Source organism: Crocodylus porosus, unplaced genomic scaffold (genome assembly GCF_001723895.1).
Source record: "Crocodylus porosus isolate Cpor-Errol unplaced genomic scaffold, CroPor_comp1, whole genome shotgun sequence".
NCBI lineage: Eukaryota > Metazoa > Chordata > Crocodylia > Crocodylidae > Crocodylus > Crocodylus porosus.
Window position 1 is genome coordinate 5,380,016 of NW_017728910.1, and position 23,273 is coordinate 5,403,288.

Sequence of the window (23,273 nt, forward strand, 5' to 3'; positions counted from 1 at the left end):
CATGTCAGTTTAACCTCTTCTGTGCTGGCAGCACATACTCAAAAAATTTCCATGACACATGGGAGAAAGTGGGATGGTTTTCACAACAGACCATGCTTCCAAACAGTATCTTATCTTGTGGTCAGGTCAATGAATGCAGTGCCAGTCTTAAGGTTGAACCAGAACCCTAATGTTTGTGGGCACAGCACTTGGTCACAGCAGCTTCAGTATGGCATAAAACCGGCTTGTTCTCAGGGGATGGATGCCTTGGCAATTGGGCCTTTGGAGAATGAGCTGCTTCAGTAGTGGGGAAGTTGTACAAAGCAATATCATAAGTCTATAGCTCTTGGGAATACTAGCTGGTTTCTCTAGTTTCAACAGAGCAATAACCATTGCTTCACACCAGATTCAAGGGATTTGGCCACTCTCTGTCATGTTTGAATATAGGCGCAGAAACCACTTTTGAATCATCAATCCTAGATGGTGAAGGAAGTCTAAGCTCCTTGGTGGAGAAACTGTCTGAAAGTTCAAAGGATTCCAGGCAGTTGGCCATTGACTCCTTCAGTTGCTGCCTCATATCTTGCTTATAGTGCTTGTCAAGTGGTGGCCTTGAGTTCATGACCAGCTTTGTGGTGATGGCACCAGGTTTGACCTGTGGGTTCACAGCATCTGCAGGGTTAGTGCCTCCGAGTTTCCCCAGAAGGTTACAGGTTCAGTGGCTTGAATGCATGAAATCCAAGGATTCTACACACTCCATCTATTTCTGGCATTTGGCGGTGTCCAGAGAGCCAAGCAAGGCTGTTGCCAGTGCAGGATCCTCCCTGACTGTTGGTATGATCTGAAGAGGTTCTCACACTCAGTTCCAACAAGGAATGTATGTCTCCCTGTATCCACGTGGGATGTTGTTTTTTGCAGTTGTGATGCGAAGGGTTGCAAAGCAGTCATACTCTTTTGGTGTTGGGGGAATTCAGTGGAGTTTTTTCAACTTCAGCTATGAACCTGGACCAGTCTGCCCTGCCAAGGTTCCACCTTGCTGCCCATTTTGACTGCATAACCAGAATTACGATTCCAACATACCTGATGGCCATTGTTGGCTGCGTGCAAAGTCAGAGAGCATATTTCTAGACATAAGGAGAGAGGCACCATTCCTGTTCACTGAAATAAAGGTGAGGTCTGGGTTACAGGCCTCTCCCCACCTCGCAAACCTAAAAGTACCGCATTATTTGGCATCATGCACAAGCTGTACATCCTCTGCTGACATCCAGTCTGTCAGGGCTTCACCATTTTTGTTGTTGGCCTCATGCCCCCATTCCATATGATGACTATTTAAGCCTCTGACATACATAGACAGGTGTTCAGGAGTTGGTAGAGCTGGACGGGCCCATTTTTCATTGGATGACTGGATGGGGTCAATTTTCATTGAGTGATTTAACAATATTCAATTTATCAAGCTTGATGGATGTCATGCTAGTGCCTCAGTTTTCAGTGGACAATAGTTTGGTATAGTCAGATATCTCATTCTTCACATAGGTTGTCAGGCTGTATTTTGGGATGTAAGTAATGGTGGCAAGCTTATAGCTGTCTTATGAAGACAGGCTTGTTTCTTGTTCTTAACACAGGTTTCCTGAAGTGGTAGGACATCGATCAAATTTATCTTCAGCATCTTCCTCAGATAGTCACATTTGGCCTTCAAGAGACCCTTAACATTCAGTTGACAGATCTGTGTCCCAGGGCCTAATCTTCTGAATGAAAGATCCTTAAAGGGGACTTTTTTATTTCTATATCTGTTGCTCCATTGACCAGGAGGCCGTTGGGCATTTGGTCGCTGTTGTGATGACATTAGTTGTGGATTTTCCTATTTTGGATTTTCATGTAGTACGGTGGGCCACAAGCAGGCTGGGATGAGGCTATAAACCTGGGATGAGGCTATAAACAGATGTTCTTCTTGAAGCGGGATCAGCTATGTTGGGAGGTTTCCTACAGGTCCCTCCCCAGGGCTTCAGGGGCCTGATCTTTCAGGGGACCCTCAGATTCTCTCTGTTTGCAGAGGTGCACTCTAGGAATACCGCAGCAAGACATTCTACAGGTGCACAAGTCATACTGTCATGCCATGAATGAAGCATGACTGCAAATGTGGGAACCCTACTAGAGTGATTCCCAGGGTGAATCTCTGCAAAGACGGGAAACCAGGCAGGGGATCCTGGGGATTCAATGGCCAGTCCCAAGCCCCTCACTCCCGACCTGCTGCCCCCTGTGCCAAGCCTGCCCCCGCCGCCCCCAGTGTGGGGAAGCGGGTGGGTGTATGGAGCACCTTCCTGAGGCAACTGGAGAGTATGGGCAGCTCTGGGCTGCCTGTGCTCTCCTGCCATAAAGCAAAAAGATGTCCATTGCAAAAAAGTGGCACATTTTTTTTTACCATCTTTTGGCCACAATTTGAGGTATTTGTGGTACAACAAGCAGGATGGACATCTGTTTGCTTGGGCTTTGTACTGCCATAAAAATTTCTCCGTGACATAAAGGTGATATCTGTTTGCAGTCTGAGGCTCTGAGGTTGGGGTAAGGAGACATTCTAATTAAAATGCTGCAGCATCCCACGTATTAAGCCTTCACACATTTAGGAATGGCCGCAAGGCTTATTTAAAGCATCCCAAGACCATTTCAAAACTCGCAATGGCTTAATACTTGTGACGCTGAAGTAACACTGCAGCATTCTAAATAGGAAGTGGAACAGACTTGATTAATCAAGTCTGCTCTGATGTATTCTAATTAGAACGTGAAGGAGTATGTGTATAAGCACCCTGAGAGACCAAAGTAAAAGTCCCTGCTCTGCCCAGCCAAGACATAAGTTTTAAACCTGGATTGCCCCACAGCCCAGCCACTGGGTTATTTACTGTTCCAGGCTGAATTAGGGTCTTCCTATATATTTAAAATCAAGATTCTAACTTGTCAAGACTAGCATGCTTTTCGCCCTGGTTCACATGAAGCAATATTTTTCAATGAGGAAAAAAGCCTTAAAACCCTCCCGAACAAACAAACAAACAAACAGACAAACAAAGAACTCTAACCACTTTCAGTTAGAGAACTATTAACTGAAACTTGGTCTGATACAATGGGTAATTAATGAAAGAATCTTACTGCCTGCAACAGGCTTTGGATCATATGTAAACCAATACAGCTCTCTGGTCATGCTTTAAGGGAGAATGGTGTAGCATATTATGAAGGAGTTACGGTATGGGCATGAGTTTGAGGTGAATACTTGTATACACAGACCATGTTAGAACTGGTGCAGCACTTCTCAGATTAGTGGCCTTTATTTCACACTATGGCCTTTTCTCTGAATAACCACTTATTTTTCAGAAAATATTTCAGAAACTTTGAAGGAGATTTGTTTAAAAAATTATTGCTATAAGTTTTTATATTCTTCTTATAAAACCAAGTTCCTCTGGTACCATAGGTTCAACAGTACAAGTCCCAGAAAAATTATAACATTTTTGAAACCTCTTGATTTTTTAAAAGTAGTTTTTATTTCCAGAAAAAGGATCCCTTAGTACAAAGTACTAGATGACCTCCTGAGATCCCTTACAACCCTAATTTTCTATGATTCTATATACAGGATACTTATAGTAGAGCTAACACTTTTCCTTGTCTTTTTTTCCATATCTCCTTCCTAAACCCAGCATTCCCTCTGTCCCAAATGCAGGTGTTTGTGCAGGGATCAATTTTACCCCCTCCTATGCAGAATTGCCAGAATCTTGTACTGTCCAAAAGGTGCAGAGTCATCAAAGCAGACTAGAATCAGAACCAAAGACTTTGTTTCATTGGAAAGTATGCCTGATTTTTTGTTGTTTGAAACTCTCACTCAGCTCCCTTAGAAGTTTTGAACCCTTTCTGTTCTATGTTAAAACCACCAACCCCTACAAATTGCTATAGTTGTCTCAAACTTTTCAAATGAAAGGACTGATCAACAATATTAACTGTTTGCAATTCACAGATTAACAGTATAATTGTTTGTAGTTTATATGAAAAACATTTTATAATGCACCAATACTACAGCATTTTTACATCTTACAGCTGCACCTCAAGAAATGTAAGATATCTCATCCAATGCACCAAATGCCCTCATGGAAAATATGTAGGAGAAACCAAACAATAACTGTGTACCAGAATGAACGCACACCTGAAATCTATCAAAGACAAGAATACCCAATTACTTGGTGGGGGAACATTTCTCACAATTAAACCACTCTCTCTCCAACCTCTCGGTTCTAATCCTCAAAGGGAATTTACAAAACACCTTTCACAGACAAGCCTAGGAACTTCACTTCATCAACCTACTGGATGCAAAAAATCATGGACTAAATATAGACATTGGCTTTATGACACATTATAACCTGCCTAACATCTGGCTTCCCAGGTACCTCTCCACTATTTACCAGCTACATACAATCCCCTTCCCTCCCCCGCCCACCTGTCTCTCACCCATTGACTCCTTAATTTACATTGTCACTGACTGACTTTCTTCAATGCATACCAGCCTTTGGCTTCTTTACTAATAATTTAATCCAAGAAGAACACACAATAACTGCAGATACTTCCTCAGCCTGATGAAGGGTGCTTGTAAAGATTTTTTTCCCAACTATTTGAGTTGGTCTAATAAAAGATATCAGATTTACCCAAAGAACCTCATCTACCTTGTCTCATACATGTGATTTTCTAAGCCCATTTGTGTCAACTATTCTTTCTCCCCTAAATTACTAAAAGCATTAAGCATAAGAAAGAGTTCTTATTGCCATATTATATTCTCTACACTGTGCCAAAGTCCTTAAGGCTAGGGACAGACATTACACAAACAAGTTTATAGTTTCATAGTTGGTAAGGTCGGAAGGGACCTAAGCAGATCATCAAGTCCGACCCCCTGCCATGGGCAGGGAAGGATGCTGGGGTCAAATGACCCCGGCTAGGTGGCTGTCTAGCCTCCTTTTGAAGACCCCCAGGTCTTCCCTTGGAAGTTGGTTGCAGCTCCTAGCCGCCCTGACCGTGAAGTAGTGCATCCTGATATCTAGCCTGAATCTACTCTCACTCAACTTATAGATGTTGTTCCTTGTTACCCCCAACCGTGCTCAAGGGAACAGGGATTCTCCCATTGCCTGCTGGTCCCCATGGCAAGTTTATAGGCAGCCACCAAATCTCCTCTAAGCCTTCTTTTGTGGAGGCTGAACAGGTTCAGGTCCCATAGCCTCTCCTCGTAGGGCCTGCTCTGCTGCCCCCTAATCATATGAGTGGCCCTCTTCTTGACCCTCTTAATGCTATTCACATCCCTCCTGAAGTGTGGCGCCCAGAACTGAATGCAGTACTCCAACTGCTGCCTGACCAATGTTGCACAGAGGGGGAGGATCACCTCCTTGGACCTACTAATGATGCATCTATGGTTGCATGACAAGGTGCGGTTAGCCTTACTGACTGTATCCCCACATTGGCGGCCCATGTTCATCTTGGAATCAATAGCGACTCCAAGATCCTTTTCTGCCTCAGTGCTGACAAAAAGGGAGTTCCCCAGCCTGTAGAAATGCTGCTTGATCTTTCTGCCCAAGTGCAACACCTTGCACTTGTTGGTATTGAAACCCATCCTAGTCTTATCTGCCCACCCTGGTAACCTGTCCAGATCTACTTGTAGCCTTTCTCTCTCTTCTAGCGTGCTCACTTCTCCCCACATCTTGGTGTCATCTGCGAACTTGAACAAAGTGCTTTTCACCTCCTCATCCAAATCACTGATGAAGATATGGAACACTGCAGGCCCGAGGACTGAGCCCTGGGGAACCCCACTGCCCACACCTCTCCAGGTCAAAAATGACCCATCTACCACCACTCTCTGAGTACGGCCCTCCAGCCAATTTGCAACCCATCTGAATGTGTAGGTATCAACACCACAGTGGCCTAATTTTTTAATGAGAATGGGGTGAGAGACAGTGTCAAAGGCCTAAAGTCCAGACAGACTCCGTCCACCACAACACCTGTGTCTAAGGCTTTTGTGACCTGGTCATAGAAAGCAACCAAGTTGGTCTGACAGGACCTGCCTCTAATGAACCCATGTTGATTGCCCCTAAGCATAATCTCCCCTGCTGGTCCCTTGCAGATGTGCTCCTGGATAATTTTCTCAAACAGCTTTCCCAAGACCAAAGTCAGACTAATGGACCTATAGTTTCCTGAGTCTTCTTTTCTCCCTTTTTTGAAGATGGGGACCACATTGGCCCTTTTCCAGTCATCTGGCACCTCACCAGAGCACCACAAGTGCTCGTAAAGCTGTGTCGGGGCCCTGCCAATTCCCTAAGCACTCTGGGGTGGAGATCATCAGGACCTGCTGATTTGAACATGTCTAGCCCCTCCAGGAGTTCCCTGACTAGGTCCTCACTGACCCTGGGCCAGTTTAAGTGATCAGAAACTGGCTTAAACCTATAACAGAATAGATGTAGAGTGCACATAAAAAAATTTGAGAATGGCTGTAACTGGTTTGAGATAAACCTGGTTGAATGTAGTATCAGACTTAACTGATTTGGCTCAAACCAGTTTATGCAATGTCTGTCCCAGACCTCTTGTTTGTTTAAGATAAACCAGACACCCCCAGCTTCCTGGCATGCTTTCTGGGCTCGGCAGGGAAGGGCTCTCTGTTCCACAGCAGGGCTGGCCCCTCCCCTCTGATCCCTGGCTGGAGCTCCAGAGACTGCAGGCTGCTCCCCGCTCCTCTCAACACTCCCTGCTAAGCAGAAACTCCCCCCTCCCCTCTTCCTTGCTGAGGAGGTGTCTGTGTATTAGCTAACAGACCACATGCTGGCTACCATTCATGCTGTATCAACAGGTAGAATCAACAGGCAGAATCAACAAGTAGCTGGTAATGTCCCTGTGTTGTTTTCTTAATTGGGAGATAAACACTGTTATCAATTCCCTGCTGGGCTAATCACAGCATCCTGCCAGAGCCTAGCCACATCCCCCACAGCTCCATGCTGTAGAAGGATGGGAGGGCTGCTCTAGCACCCACCAGCTTCTAGCCTGAACCACTGCAGGCAAGTGCCTGCATTTCTGGGATGTCTGTCTGGTTATAAAACTGATCTGGCCTAGCCAGGTTAGACTAACCTGCAAAGATTAAATAAATTCAGGCTCAAGCCTACTGAATGTCTGTCCCTAGCCTAAAAGTAAAGCAAAAGAGAAGTTCCTTAGAAAATAAAACCATTAGTGATTTCAAATTGTGACAGAGTATTCAGATTCTAGCATATCTATCAGCTCTGAATGTATCCCTCTTTCTTAGTTCCTTCAATGGCTCCAGAACAAAGGGGTAAATCAAGATATAAAAGATGCTTTTGACATTTACTCAGAGTTCCTAAATCAAGTGAAGGAAAGATCACTGGTGAATGGAAAGATGCACAGTGCTACATATAATCAGTATAACAGAATGTGAATGTATGGGCCACAGAAATCAAAAGGTAGGTCCTTCCCCTGAAATTATGATATTTGAATCAGGTCTTTCTTGTGGAGGATATTTAGAGCTGTGTGAAACAGGACCTATTAAATTTGGATTCAGCTCAAATCAGGAACAGTGATTCCATCTGTTGATACGGAATACTGAATTCAGATTAAATGTGGCTGAATCTGAAGATTCGACGTTGACTTGGCAAATCAGTGATTCGAACACAGGCAAGGCTTAAAAGTCTTTTTCTACATATCTTCAGGTAGTAGGTGCAGTTTGTGATCACTGTGGTGCTGGGGAACATGGAGCATCCCACAGGAGCACAGGAGAAATGCTCAGCAGCTGGAGCTACTTTGCCAGGGAGCACATTGAGGCCCTCCCCACCCGCTGTGTCCCATCTCAGCTTGGAAATCGGCTGCAGGGGGAACTGAATTGATTCAGAGAGATTAAAGGGTCCTCTGATTCGATTCAGAGATTCAGCCACTGAATCAAGCTAAATCAAGCTAAATCTGGGCCGAATCAAATCAGGGACTGAAGCGTCGCACAGCTATAAATACAATCTGCAAAGGAAATGACAGAGAACTAACTGAAGGTTTGGGTGTCAAAATTTTCAGAAGTGATCAGTATCTTGGATAATTTTGAGAGTGGGGGCCCAACTTTAACCATTCTAGCCTGTATTTGCAGAGATAATGAAGCTCTTAATAGGAGGTGGCAGGAAACCGATATCCTTCACCAGTCACAATTTGAAGGTCTCTGCCATTCCATGCCCCAGCCAGCACACTTGAAACTTTCTACTGCATCTGTTTTCCCAATGAAATGATGCTTCTAACAAAAAATGTAAAAACCTGTTCTCTCAGGAAATGCCACCACTCACACAAGTTCCCCATATATGCTGAGACAAATTAGTTGTTTGCTTGAGTGTGGGTAATTAGGAAATAGATTTGCTCCCTGAGGATTGTAAGTTTCCACAGCAAAATTTTCCACCATCCATGATATGAAAGCAGTTGTAATTTACAAGATAATACAAATATTTGATAACATGGACTATGACGCATGGAATATGGCTTCTGGGCCATTTAGAAGAGACTCTCTTCCCTTCTCAAACACATAAAAAAATCAAGCAAGGTATCAAATTTCTAAATTTCCTGCTGAGATTAGTTTATACAAGAGAATGTTTGAAACTTTTCTCTGAAATCCTGTCCCCTAATGTTCTTGGGCCTAATCCTTCTCTCATTTGGACCAGAAGAAGCTGCTAGATATACAGACACATCCATAATCACCACATATGGTGCAAGACAGATGTGTTTTCTGCACTTATAATACAATAGGTATTTAATAATATTGTTATTAAAATCTGTTTAAAACATAATTTTCTTTCTTTAAAAGAGAACAAAACCCAATCCCTGTCCTTATCAACTGGGCAAAGTAGAAGGGTAGATATATATATATAAGTAGCAGTAATTCGGCAGTTTCCCTTGCAGATTAAAATGCAATTTTAGTAAAAGACTCTTCAAAGGGCTAACATGGTCCATCCAAATGAGCATGTTTATTCTGAATAAGTAACTTCTAATCTCAGAAAGAAAACAAGGAATTGGAATAAATAATGCATTAATGTAAAACAACTCAAGATTTTAAATTCACATCAGGAGTTTTTAAATAACTTTGATGCACAGCATGAACACACACAATTTTTAAAGAAGAATTAGTTGTCTAGTGGTTGATATACAGATGGGGAGAGACAAGATTTGAGTTCTGTTCCCAACTCTGTCACAGGATGGCTTTGAGATTTGGATGTCACTGCAGTCAGGGACTCAACTGATGCACCTTACATGCTTGTGTGCCCATAATTACCCTGTAGTAAACAAAAGCTCAGCTAGAGCAAATTAGCCATGTTTCCATTTAGCACCCTTCCCTATTAATTCACTTTAATTTGATCATTGGTCCATACCCTAGGTACCTCTGTGGCAAGACAATACTACCTAATTTACAAGGTCTTGCAAGATTTAAAGATTTAGTGTTCAGAAAGCACTGTATGAACCTCAGATAAAAGATATTACAGAGAAAAAAACTTTTATCCTAATTATTAAATGCAGTGGTAACAGGACCCACCACTAAAGCAAGACAGGCACCTCCTTGAAATCCCATATATCTTCTCCACCCTCACTAATTTCCCTGTACTTGTCTGCCCATGAATGACTGGTGCCTCCTGCAAGTGGCGGGGCACCATAGCAATGAGCTGGGACCTCCCACAGCCGCCGGCCGTGGTGTCAGCGGCGAGCGGGGACTACTCGCACACACTGCTGGCCACGTCAGCACCGGGGGGGAAGTGGGAGCGAGTGGCAACCACCCACAGAAGCCAGCAGCAGCTTCAGTGGAGGTCAATCTCAGGGGGCCATGTGTCCCCTTACACATCGCCTATGTGTTTGCCACGTGTTTGAGATTATCTTTAATTCGGGAGGCTGCCCAGCCTGCCCAAGTGATTCCTTCGCCCCTTGGCTACATTTTTTTGGGCCCTCAGTGCTTCATCTCAGCCTCAGTTCACTGGACTCTCACCCCTCAGACCCAGTTCACTGGGCTCTGAAGTCAGTCCTTTATTATCTTCACACCCTTAGCAGCCTCTTTCTGCCGCTTCAGCCACTGCCATGCCTTGAAGCTCAAAGTGCAAGAAGATAAACTCCACCACCATTAGTTTGCAGCTTGGGAGCCTTCCTAAAGGCCTGCCTCAAACTTCTACTCAGTCCCACTGGCGTCTCCCAGCTCTGGCCCTCCTGTGCCTATTCACAGTTCCCTTCATTTCTAGTCTCATTTCTCAGCTTGATGCAAGGAGCTCAGTGAGCCAAAGTTCAGTTTCCTGCTGCTTCCCTCAGCTCCCAGTTTTTGCCTCCAGCTCTGCCCAGGTCAGACTGCCGGTCCTCTGCCTTCTACAGCCCCTGGCTCCTTTTTCTTCTGATCTGAGGTCACCTCAGCAGGCCATTACCTAATTAGCTGCTATAGTAATGGCCCTGCTTATTATCCCAGACTCTTCAGCTTCCTAACTCTACCGCCTAGCCCCACTCTCAATAACAAGGCTTGGTCCCTGTTGCAGCAGTGTACTAGGACATTAAAATTTACACCATTCATATACAGCATGGTCACAGAAAACTGCATTTGCAGGAATTCTTCTATAATTGTTGTGGGAATCCCACTTTTAAAATCCTTAATGGACATGTATGAATCTCATATTGCATTGATTTTGAACTTCCTGTCTGTTGTGAATGTAAAATTTCATTTAAAGCTTAATACTGTATCAACCTATTTTTGCTTGAGGGCCAATAGAATGCCTACATTTTCAGGACTGAGGTTCCCATGGTCTATGATTAATCCAATAAACACCCACTTTACATTTTTTACTTTTTGATCTGACAGCAGGAAATGGACAAAGAAACACCTGAAAAGACAGATTTCTAACATCAAATATTTTTATTCAAAATGTCCAACTGTAAAATTCTTCCCCTTGTCTGAATTTTTCACTAATTTATTTCCCCTGCCTTAGAACTACCTGCTTTAAATAACAGAAACACCCAGTACACCAAACCAGTTCGCAGCACACATTCTCAAGAAACACATATTAACAGCCTTACTTTCTAAAGGCTCTCAGCTTCAGATACAATATAACATTTACACAACTCCAAGGCATTAGAAACCTGTTAAATACTCTTAATGCATATTCTTAAGTGCCTCTTACTCGAGAGGTCCTTATTTTGTCATACTGATCATATTTATCAGAAGCCAGATCCTAAAAGCACCTAAAATGAAATGGAAATTGCTGGTACTCAGTATCAGGGCCTAAGAAGTACACCTTTGCAAGATTTATCCTCAGAGCTTGTAAATAAAGAAAAAAATTGCAACTGTCTAGTTAGTCTAATAAAAGATATCACCTCTACAACACTGACTGCTTGGAACCTGGCCAAGATCTGGGCATATTTTCACAGGGATGACAAAGGGCACATCCCTGCCCCAAAGTGCCCCTTCCACTCCCTCTAAAACACAGCACATTCAAAGAAAACATTGTACAGTTTTTACATGAGCAAAAATGTAGTTTCCTGTGCCCTGTTCTCAGATATGAATGAAGAATCTTGGCAGAAAAAGGAGGCAAGCTAGCACATCTCTGTTTCACTATACAAACATTTTCCTCACTGCCTTGTGAAACACCTTGTTCTCAGGAAAATGTGCCAGGGAGTTAGTCACATGAAACCCAAGAACTCTGTGTCAAATTCAAGCCACCACTTTCAGGGATGACTGACAGACTAGGTGGCAGAGAACTGGAAGGTAACTGTGACATCCACTCCAGATTGCCAAGACTGCAGCAGGAATATTTTCAGGGGAACTTGGGGATCAGACCAGAACATACCATATTGTTCTGATTATAAGATGACCCTCCATATAAATTGGCCCCCACATTTTCAGATTTAAATTTTAGGAAAAGCTGCTTTTCCCCCAAAATATGAATCAATACCTAGAGAGTCCTTGTAGTGCATTGCCCCTAAAAAATCCCATAAAAAAATCAAATAACCAAGGCAAGGCCCCTAGCCATGAACAACTGGTGCCTCCTGAGACTGGGGGGGCACACCATGGCAGAGAGTGGAGACTACACGCAACCACCGGTCTCAGTATTGAAGGTGGCAAGCAGCGAGCGGGGGCTGCCCGCAGACACTGCTGGTAGTGAGGCGAGGAGAGGTGGATGAGAGTGGCGACTGCCCGCAGAAGCTGGTGGTGGCTTCAACGGTGGCCAATCTCAGGGGGAGCATGTACCCCCCTGTGCCCCACTACGCATTGCCTATGCCCCTAGTGCTTAAATGCACTAAAATATTAATGTAAAAAAACCCCTTTTGTCCCAAAGATAATTTTGCTCAAGACTCATCACATTATCTTCAGCCTAAAATTATATGGCACTTATTAAAAGGTCTACTGTGACTTGCAGTTCTAGATCCAAACTTTATGTGACACATAGAGTTAAAATGTCAGATCTAAACAGCCCTGTTTCAGGGGTTCAAAATCCACATTTTTCTAATATTTTGTGGGTGTAGTGGAGGAGTAAGTGGGTGGCTGCCTGGGAACTTTGTGATGATTTCTTTGTTTTGTTTTGTTGGGAAATGCTAATTTGTTGAATCCAAAATGTTTCACTGTTGGTTTTGACCAGCTTCCAGTGAAACACAGGCAGGGTTCCAGCAGCGCTCTGCAGGGTTTCCTGCCAGCTCACCTGGTGGGCACTTTCCTGGCTTTGTGGCTCCAGTGGTGACCTGCCAAACTGAGCGGCCCAGAGTTGGAGACCTAAGACTTCCCACCTCCTCTCAGTGAAGCCAGCAGTCTGTAAATCTCAATTTACCATAGGGCTCTCTGCGCTTCTGGCTTCCTGAGGGAGGATTAATGCCTACCTCACAGTCTAGTAAAGCAGACCAGAGAGGTCTTTTGGGACTTGGGTCACCCAGTCATTTTGGTTCTTCCACATGTGAGGTAATCCCACTGCCATGCCTGAGCAAACAACCTTGCATGGCACCTTTAAGTACAGCAGAGCCTATGCAGCACCCATTTAGCAGGCAGCAAGTGTGCCTCTTCTGTGAGTCGCATAGGATCATTTATTCCACAAAATAATAATGGATTATGTATCAACTCCACAGATAAGTCAGCTGTGATTTTCATCATTCTTTTTTCAGGGAAAAGAGTAAACATATGACCAGAACATTAGGATCCTTGCTGCCTTCTCTAGCCACTCCCTCATTGGGTAGATTACTCCTGAAACATAGAATGATCCTCTGTGTAGATGCCCACCTTGACTTTTGGTGTACATACACTTCTCCACACATACAGAAAATAGCGTTTGAGTTTGGTCCTGTTTTGCCAGGATACTGGGAAGACAGGACTTTGTTGGTGAGCTCCAGTTACAAGGGAGAAGTTGTCTGCTCTTTTCTTACAGGTTTGCTACTGCATTTTCTTCTCTCTATAGAATACCACAGCTGGATTTTCTGATAAGTCCTTACTGATTCCATGTACGCTGAAGGGATTGTATGGCTTTTGGACCCCCAGAGACTGCATCATCCAACAGGTAAGTTAGTCTATCAGAACCAGAATTTCATGACTCATGGTGTATAACTAGCAAATGAAGATCTCTTACCTGTTGCTTTTTCAGGATTATTGCACATGAAACACTGCCAAGTTCCTGTTTCCTCACTGTAGCCAAATAAATCAAAGAACCTCACTTCTTCCAGATGCATCCGTACATGGTCCAGATCCTAGGCCAGTGATAAAAATTGCATAATGTGAACAGGTTTGACAGATGCACAATTTATTACTTGAAAAATGAACACACAAGGGTAAGTGCTTGTGGATGTATAATCTATCAGTGGAGCTGCTAGTTTACAAACACTGCTTGGTATGGATCAAGCTCTCAGTGCTTAAAGATTTAGCAAGTGCCTTCTTTGCTGTGGCAAACAGCTCATCTGGGCAGATCTGCTGCAAACGGGACTCTTGTGTTTTATATTCAGTAGCAGCTGAGAAGCACAGGTGGATCTAGGATTTGAAAATGGGGTGCAGATGGCATGGAGCATCATAGATTCACAGATGATAGGGTTGGAAGCGACCTCAACAGATCATTGAGTCCAACCCTCTGCCCTGGGCAGGAAAGAGTGCTGGGGACAGATGACCCCAGGCAGATGCCTATCCACCTTCTCTTAAAGACCCGCAAGGTAGGGGAGAGCACCACCTCCCTTGCAAGCCCATTTCAAATTTTGGCCACCCTTACCGTGAAGAAGTTTTTCCTTATATCGAGCCTAAATCTGCTGTCACTTTGTGACCATTGTTCCTTGTTACCCCAAGAGGCTCCCTGGTAAACAGAGCATCTTTGATCCCTTGCTGCATCCCCCTAATGAATTTGTAGGCGGCCACAAGATCACCTCTCAGCCTTCTCTTGCGAAGGCTGAAGAGGAACAAGTCCCTCAGTCTCTCCTCATAGGGCTTGTCCTGTAAGCCCCTAACCATATGAGTGGACCTCCTTTGGACCCTCTCGAGGCTATCCACATCATTCTTGAAGTGCAGTGCCCAAAAATGGATGCAGAACTCCAACTGCAGTCTGACCAGTGCCACATAGAGGGGAAGTATCACCTCCTTGGATCTATTTGTCATGCATTTGCTGATGCATGATAAAATGCGGTTAGCTTTGCTGATGATTTCATCACACTGATGACTAATGTTCATCCTGGAGTCCACTATGACTCCAAGATCCCTTTCTGCTTCTGTGCTGCTGAAAGGGTCACTTCCCAGCCAGTAGGTGTGCTGGATATTTTTGTACCCTAGGCGCAGCACTCTGCACTTGTCCTTGTTGTACTGCATCCTATTGTGAACTGCCCACTTTTCTAAACTGTCCAGGTCTGCCTGGAATCGTTTCCTACCCTCCAGAGTGTGCACTTCACCCCACAATTTAGTATCATCTACAAACTTGGACAGAGTACACTGCACACACACATGCAAGTCATTGATGAAGATATTGAAAAGTACAAGTCCAAGGACTGAACCCTGCAGGACCCCACTACTCACATCCTTCCAGATTGATACTGACCCATCTACTACCACTCTCTGGGTGCAACTGTTAAGCCAATTTGCCATCCACTGGACCATGTAAGCATCTATGTCACAGCCTCTTAATTTATTTGTGAGAATAGGATAAGATACCATACCCGAGGCCCTGCTAAAGTCCAAGAAAATAACATCTACCTCTATTCCTGTGTCTAAGCATTTTGTGACCCTGTCATAAAACAAAATCATATTGGTCAGGTATGATCTACCTGCTACAAATCCATACTGGTTTCCCTGCTGCATTATTTTTCCTGCTGGACTCCTACAGATATGATGCTTCATAATCTTTTCAAAGACCTTTCCAAGGATGGAGGTGAGACTGACTGGCCTATAATTACTTGGATCCTCGTTCCTCCCCTTCTTGAAAATAGGGACCATGTTGGTCCTTTTCCAGTCCTCTGGGACCTGATCCAAGCGCCATGAGCACTCAAACAGCCGTGCCTGTGGTTCTGCTATGACACCAGCCAATTCCTTCAGTACTTTCAGATGCAGCTCATCTGGGCCTGCTGACTTGAACACATCCAGTCCATCCAAGTGACTCTACACCAAGTCAGCATCGACAGTTGGTAGGCTAGTGTCTCTCTGATGCTCATCTAAGAACCCGTTAGGAGACTTATCTTGAGCCTTGTTCAGGAACCATGAGGCAAAAAACTCATTGAATAGCCCCTCTCTATCACTAATTACTCCTGCTTGTTCAGTAGGGGTCCTATGCTGCCCTGCGCCTTCCTACATACCTAAAAAACCTTTTTGTTGTCTTTAATTTGTGTTGCCAGCCTCAGATCTGTAGTTGCTTTAGCTTTTCTAACTGCCACCCTGCAAGTGCAGGCCAAATAGGTATACTCCTCCTTGGTAACTTCCCCCTGCCTCCACCACCTATATGCCTTCTTTTTTGCCCTTAGGCTCCCCTGGATTTCCCTGTTTAGCCAAGGAAGTTTTTTGGCTCCTTTCCCCCTTTTCCCTCATATTGGGATAGTTTCCCTCTGTCCCCAAAGGATTGCTTCCTTTAGAAATGACCACCCTTCCTGAACTCCCATCTCACCAATACTCTTATCCTGCAGTGCATCACTGACTAGACTCCTAAGCACACTGAAATTGGCTTTCCTAAAGTCAAGCACTTCCACCCTACTAGTTACCTTACCCACCCTACACTGTATGGTGAATTCGACTGATTGGTGGTCACTGTCCCCAAGGTAACCACAAATCTGAAGCTCCCCTACCAGGTCCTCCCCCGTAGCCAACACCAAGTCCAGTAAGGCATTCCCCACTAGTGGGACTGTATACCTCCTGCATTAGGTGAAGGTCCTGCACACAGGTTAAGAACCTACATGGATTTGGCTGACTGCTCCTCCCAGCAGATGTCAGGGTAGTTTAGGTCCCCCATGACAACCACATCCCTAGACCATATGGCCTCTGAGAGCTACCTTAATAATTCCAAGTCTAGCTTTTCCTCTTGGTGTGGTGGTCTGTAGCAGACCCCCACCACCCTTTCCTCCATGACTTCCATGTATCCTAACCCACAATGCCTCAACTTTCTCCTCTTCTGATCCCATTTTGATTAGGATAGATGTATAATGCTCCTTTACATAGAGAGCAACCCTGCCACCTTTCATCATTTTCTCCCATTAAAGAGAAACTAGAAACTTTAGTAATATGCTAAAGACCTAGTGCTATATTATTCCGTTTAAGATCAACACAAATATAAATATAACTTTATTGGAATGTTCACTGATTTGTTAGATTATATATTAAGTTAAAAACACAAGAAACTAGGAAAAATGATCAAAATAGTGAAAAGATATTGTTTCATTACTTTTGTTGTCATTATAGTTAAATTTACATCCTTTATTCAAATCCGTAAAGCAAACTCTAGTTTTCTCGAGTGTTTTGACAGTGCCTTCAATACTTCATTATCAGTCATTTCTATACCTGAGTTAATATAACACACCTAAGTTCAGGATTTTAGCTAGAGCTAAAAACGGTCTACAGGGGTGTGAAAAAGAAGAGAGATGTTACCAGGAATGGCTAACAGACAAAAAAAGTGCAGAAGAAAGGATAGTTAGAATAGTGAAATATCAAGACCATTAAAAAGGAGAGAGGGTCATTAGCATCTAAGGAATGAAGAGACTTTAGCAGAAATCAGGTAGATTATAATGAGCCATGAAGTCAATTGACTCCTTCAGTGCTGCCTCAATAGAAATGCCACTGCCCCTACTAGGCACTTGATTTTATAGTTTGGTAGAGCAGGGATCAAACAGAGGGTGCAACTGCACCACTGCAGTTCCCCTAGATCCTCCCCCTGAGAGCAAATCTTCTAAAGGTAGAAGGACTTTTTTGTACTCTTTGCCAACTGTGCTTTTACTACTAGTGCCTGGCATAGCCTTTTGCCACATGAACTTTTTTACTATTTTGAGGTCCCTTCTGGTTACGATTTTCAGTGGCCTACAGTTCAGCAGTCTCTAGTCACAGTAGAAGCTTCTGAGAACTTCCTCCCTTTAAATGAATGACAGGCCAAGACAAAGTGTTAATAACTGACTGGTGGTCAAGGCCTACTTCTTAAAAAAAAGGATTAGAGGTTCTTGCTTGCCAGAACTCACACCTCTGGGAAGTCATGCTAATATTATATTTGTTTCCAAAACTGCAGCAATGATGGGGTAAATTAATGTCAGACAAACAGCATCTGTGTGAATGTAGAATTTTTATTCTTCTAATGAGAACTGTCAGCAAAGCAAGAATTATGCATTTTAGAAGCAAACATAATGCTTGATTTGGTTCAAGAGATGTACCAAAATTATACCTGCAATGGCAATGCTTTAAGTTTGGGAAAAGCTAGGAGACCCTCTCTGCTATGGTATTACTAACATGGCTATTAAGTCAGAGTAATTTAAAACCAGTTCTAATAGCCATAAATATGCCTGTGATCTTGCCAGAATTAAACAAATACTGATATTAAATGACACCAACCCAATTAGCTATCATAAAAACAATGGAAAATGCTAAGACAGCTCTGAAAATACTTCTATTTTATTTGCTTGGGGCCTTAATGTACCTTGCAGATGCGTGCAGCAGCCAACACTAGACAAATTTATATGTAGTTTATAAATGGGGAGGAAAAAAAAGTTCTTCTGACAGCAGCAATCATTTAATTCACTGGACAAGGCACACAGACCTGTCAGGCACTGGTTCAGACCAGTGTCCCAAAACTTTTACAAAACAAAAGAGAAATGTGTTCATTTGCCCATAACTTTCCAGTGAGACCCAGCAGCCCTGTCTGTCATCCCAGGTCTCTAGGAAAACCCAGAATAAATCATTCTGGCCTACAGCATTTTCCTAACAAACATTAAAGGGGCTATTATGTAAGTGGGGAATGGCTGGAACAAAGCAGCATTCTAGCTAGTGGGACCAGAGAAACCAGCCAAATCAGATCTATGCCATCCAGAGCCGCTTTAGGTTGGAGGAGGCCCCAACTGGCAGGATTCCTTGGATTTAAAGCTTCTTTGTACTGGCAGACTGGGGGAGCCTGCACAGATGTACCCCCCCTCTTCCCCTCACACACAACAAGCTAATTTATTAGTTAAACAAGTTGGTTTTATCAGCATAATTAGGACAAGGAGAGATTCTTCCCTTTCTAACAGGAACATGTACATAAATGGGCTCCTCAACACCCCAGAAGCTGGGGCTAGATATTTAAAAGTAATCTTAAAGTTTTAAAATGATTGAGTCTTATAGAGGAAATCTCTTTCTACACACAACCTGGAGCAAAAGGATCTTCCTTGTTTTCTATTAGTTTCTGACCAGGCAATGTCATGAGCAAGCTCCCAATGGACTGCATGAGAGTCATGGTCCTTCTCTCATCTTGGAGTCCTTTTGTAGGACTTGCTGTTGGCAAGGCTACAAGGTTCAATAAAGAAACTGAGAAAGGAAATGAGCACTAAAGAGAGCTTAGAGACATGAAGTCCTCTTTACCCTGCAATGGTAAAGATCCTTTGCCATGTTTTTGGCCTTTGTAAGGGGGAGGGAGGTCCACATCTATGTGCTGTTATTGTATTTGTTGGGTCTTCTGTGAATAAACCAATGTTGGCTGAACCTAGGCATGAAAGGAAAATCTCAGGGGTTTCTCAGGGGTGTCAAAATCACTATTCAGGTGGCTGAGATGGGTTGGCATTGCTGTTAGAGCTTGGGGGAAAGTTTCAAGACACTGCAATAATTCCTTCCAGTTTCCATCCAGACCGATGTTGCTAATCAGCTATTCCAGAGATTTTAGGGTTGGAAGAGACCAATTAGATCATTGAGTGTGATCCCCTGCCCTGAGCAGGAAAGAGTGTTGGTGTCAGATGACCCCAGCCAGGAGTTTGTCCAATCTCCTCTTAAGTACCTCCAACGAAGAGGATAGCACCACTTCCCTTGGAAACATATTCCATATTTTGGCAACCCTCACTGTAAAGAATTTTTTCCTGATATCCAGTCTAATTTTGCTCTCCTTCAGTTTATGGCCATTGTTTCTAGGTACCCCAATGGGCGCCCTGGTAAACATTGTATCCCCAATTTCCTGCTGTCCCTCCCCCCTAGTGAGTTTGTAGGCAGCCACAAGATCATCTCTCAGCCTTGTCTTGTGGAGGCTGAAGAGATTCAGGTCCCTCAATCGGTCCTCGCAGGGTTTTTCCTGTAGGACTTTAACGAGACGGGTGGCCCTTCTCTGAATCCTTTCCAGGTTATCTACATCCCTCTTGAAGTATGGCACTTCCTTGAAATAAGCCATATTAGGAGAAGGGACAGAAGCCAAACTTCTCAGGAAAAACATTTCCCTGTTCTTTACTTTGCATCATCTTGGAACAGGAATACTCGATTGTGAAAATAGAACATTCTTTTCTTGAGAGATAAGCCCATTTGGCTAGGGAAGAAAAGGAGTGTACAAATATTAACAAGGTTTAAAAGTGCTGAATATTCTCTTGCAAAACTGCTTAGCACAAAACCCTCAAGAAATCACGTAAGGCTCATAAGTATTTACACTGTCACTCTTATGTGAAATAACAGCATGAGTCAAGACAGATTTTGCAATGTGTGTACAACAGTTTCGGTTTTTATAATGTAACCTATGTCCTTTGATAAAGAAAGTGACCGGAAGTCTGTAAGGCTATACATCTGGAAAAACTTTATTTCTGGGAAATTTCAAACAGTGTTTTATAGTTTCTATGGCATGAACATATTGTACTGTGCTACAAAACATTCTTTGGGTACAGTTAGGTATTAGGTAAATTTCATGACTCTTAACATTTACTAATAAAATCCCCCACCCCCAGGGTTAGTTGGCTAACATTGTATTTTCTGTAACCTAGTTGCACTCCCCTCTTCACCCTCATCCCTTTTATGTTAGCTCCTTGCTTGGGCACTCTGTATTTCCCCTATGGCTTTGTCATTTTGGGGGGTATATGACTCTTAACAATTAATTGCCTGAATATGTCTGGCCAAATTCAGCAATCATTACAATGCAATTCCACTGGGGTCACATTCAGCTTTCAATTTTCCCATACACTCAGGCTGAATTGGAATAACTCACTGATTTAACAGAGTTACTCCAGATCTACTTGGGTGTAGAGAATGGACAAATTAATGTATTCTGGATTTATACCAATATAATCAAGAACATAATGTTCTTTGGGATAGGAATGCCAGCTTACTATGGATGAAATCCTAGCTGGAGTCTGTAAAAACCTCTGCCTGACTTCATTACAGTCAGGATTTTAAACCATGACTTCGTACAGATCCCAGCACTAAGCATATCTGCTTCCAGTAGAATGTGACAGTAATGCAGACATAAAACAATGAAAGTAACACAGATGTGTTGTGGAGCACTTTTCATCAACAGTTCTCAAACTTTTTATAAAACAAGGTAAGCAAAAGGACTATTTTAGTAACCACACATCCCACAATCTTAATTCTTCTCCTAGTAGAAAAGGAACATCATTCACAGTTACTAGTATATTTGCAACTAATAAACAAAAACTCTTGCCGTTTTCTCAGTGACATGAATATGAAGATCTTGCAGAAAACAGAAGCTTGTATAACAGTAAGAACCTATTTCATCAGTAATGATGTAGGTCTGAGCAGGTCGTATATTCACAGCATTTTGATGTTATATGTAGTGCACATGCACAAGCATCCATTGTCAAAAAAAAAAGCTTTTCAGCAGGCTATTTCTCAAATGATAACTTTAATTATGGTAAGCGTTGTGACTGAAACATGACACAAAGACATAAAAGCAAAAAGGAAGTAAAGACACTTAAGTTTATAATGATAACATAGGGATGTTTATGGGGGTCGGCGGTTCTGTGGTGCAGTCATACCCCACCTCGATACACTGAAGTCTATAATAATAGCATCATTTTTTTTTTAAATTTATTTCAATGTAAAATAATAAAAGGATGCCACCTGCGCTTTCTACCACTTCTTATACTACAATAAAATGACAGCATCATTACTTTCATAATCTTTACAGAAATTTGAATACATTTACTCCTGACAGCCCCACATTCACTATTGAGGATAGCAGTTCACTAATATTTGTGACCAGTGCATCTTCCTTCCTGTGTCACAGTGTGCCCAGGTGCGGTGAGGGCTTTGGAAGCAATGGAATCTGCTTCTCCTCTCACTTATAACTGCTCTGCTACACACAATGGCAGGGCAGTTAATTATGCTTCATCATGGCATGCAATTAGAATTAGACCCAGGATAGCTCATGGCTGCAGCATTTGCAGTTAGAACCTGCCAAAAAAGCAATATTTTCAGTTCATGGGAATGATTTTTCATAAATTCGGTTTCAAATTGGACCAAAATAAAAAAATATGAAAATTTTCCGTATACTGCAAATTCAGATAATTTTGTCTTAGAAACACTGACACCTGGTTTTCCTAAATAAAATATGCTTTCAGTGTTTCATGGGGGACATCCAGAGCAATAGATCTGGGTGCCACCGGGGGGGGGGGAGGGAGGGCACAAAAATAGCTGTGGCTACAGCAGCAGCTGATCATGCTGCCACTATATGCAACACTTACCTGGGCAGGGAGCTGCCCTGCTCTGCCTTTCAATCAATCTGTTGAAAACACAGAAATTGCCTAGAATCCCAGTGTTTCTAGTTGGGTTAGAGCACTGGTCTGCTGGATGATTCAAAGCTAGGGGTTCTGAAAGCGTGGGCTAGATGGCTGAGGCAAATGACCAAGAAATGCCAAGGCAACTTGCTTTAACTGTGATGAAAGTTCATTGAACCCAAAACTTTTCAGATGGAACATTAGGATCCCAATGGACTCATTCCAGCAAAACTTTGGTCAGACCATTTCTGCCTGGCACTAATATGGTTCATTTTGAGCACAATTCCACAAGACTGAGCAAGACCAGGGATAAAGTGTTTTAAAGGCATGGAAGCAGCAGTGGCTGTGTGACACAGAAATATTTTTCTACACATTACTGCCAACAAATTATTAACCCAAGAAAATGCTTTGTCTTGGATGTTGGTGGAAGAATTGCCTTATTAACTTGCCTCCAAACTAAATAAAGTGAGCAAGCCAGTTGGCAGTTTAGAATATGTGGCTTTGTGGGGGGAAAAAAGGACAAACTGACCTGTCCTCCATCTTTAGAGACCAAAGCAAAGTATCTATCCATCCTGTGAATTAACAGGCAAGACTCTCATTTCTATAGACTATATAGTCATCTGTGACTACTACTCACGCAGTAACATAATGATGTGTATTTATGACAGGGGGCAACTCATAGATTCACAGAACTTAGGGTCGGAAGGAACCTCAATAGATCATCTAGTCTGGCCCCCTGCCTAGGCAGGAAAGTGTGCTGGGTTCAGATGGCCACAGCCAGATGCCTATCTAACCGCCTCTTGAAGACCCCCAGGGTAGGGGAGAGCACCACCTCCCTTGGGAGCCCATTCCTGACCTTGGCCATCATCCAGTCTAAATCTGCTCTCTGCTAGCTTATGGCCATTATTTCTTGTGACCCCCAGGGGCGCCTTGGTGAGCAGAGCCTCACCAATTCCTTTCTGCGCCCCCATGATGAATTTATAGGCAGCCACAAGGTCGCCTTTCAACCTTCTCGTACGGAGGCTGAAGAGGCCCAGGTGCCTTAGTCTCTCCTCGTAGGGCTTAGCCTGCCAGCCCTTAACCATACAAGCAGCCCTTCTCTGGACCCTCTCCAGATTATCCACAACCCTCTTAAAGTGTGGCGC

General features: G+C 43.3%; 1 protein-coding gene across 5 annotated transcripts in view; it reads right to left on the reverse strand.

Moving 5' to 3' along the window:
- Positions 1-23,273, reverse strand: part of VEPH1 (ventricular zone expressed PH domain containing 1) — a 173,951-nt gene that overhangs the window by 29,676 nt on the left and 121,002 nt on the right. For all 5 annotated transcript variants that reach the window (XM_019532639.1, XM_019532648.1, XM_019532638.1 and 2 more), the window contains one exon: positions 13,590-13,707. In XM_019532639.1, coding sequence (XP_019388184.1) covers positions 13,590-13,707 — 118 coding nt within the window. The remainder of the gene's footprint in view (positions 1-13,589; positions 13,708-23,273) is intronic.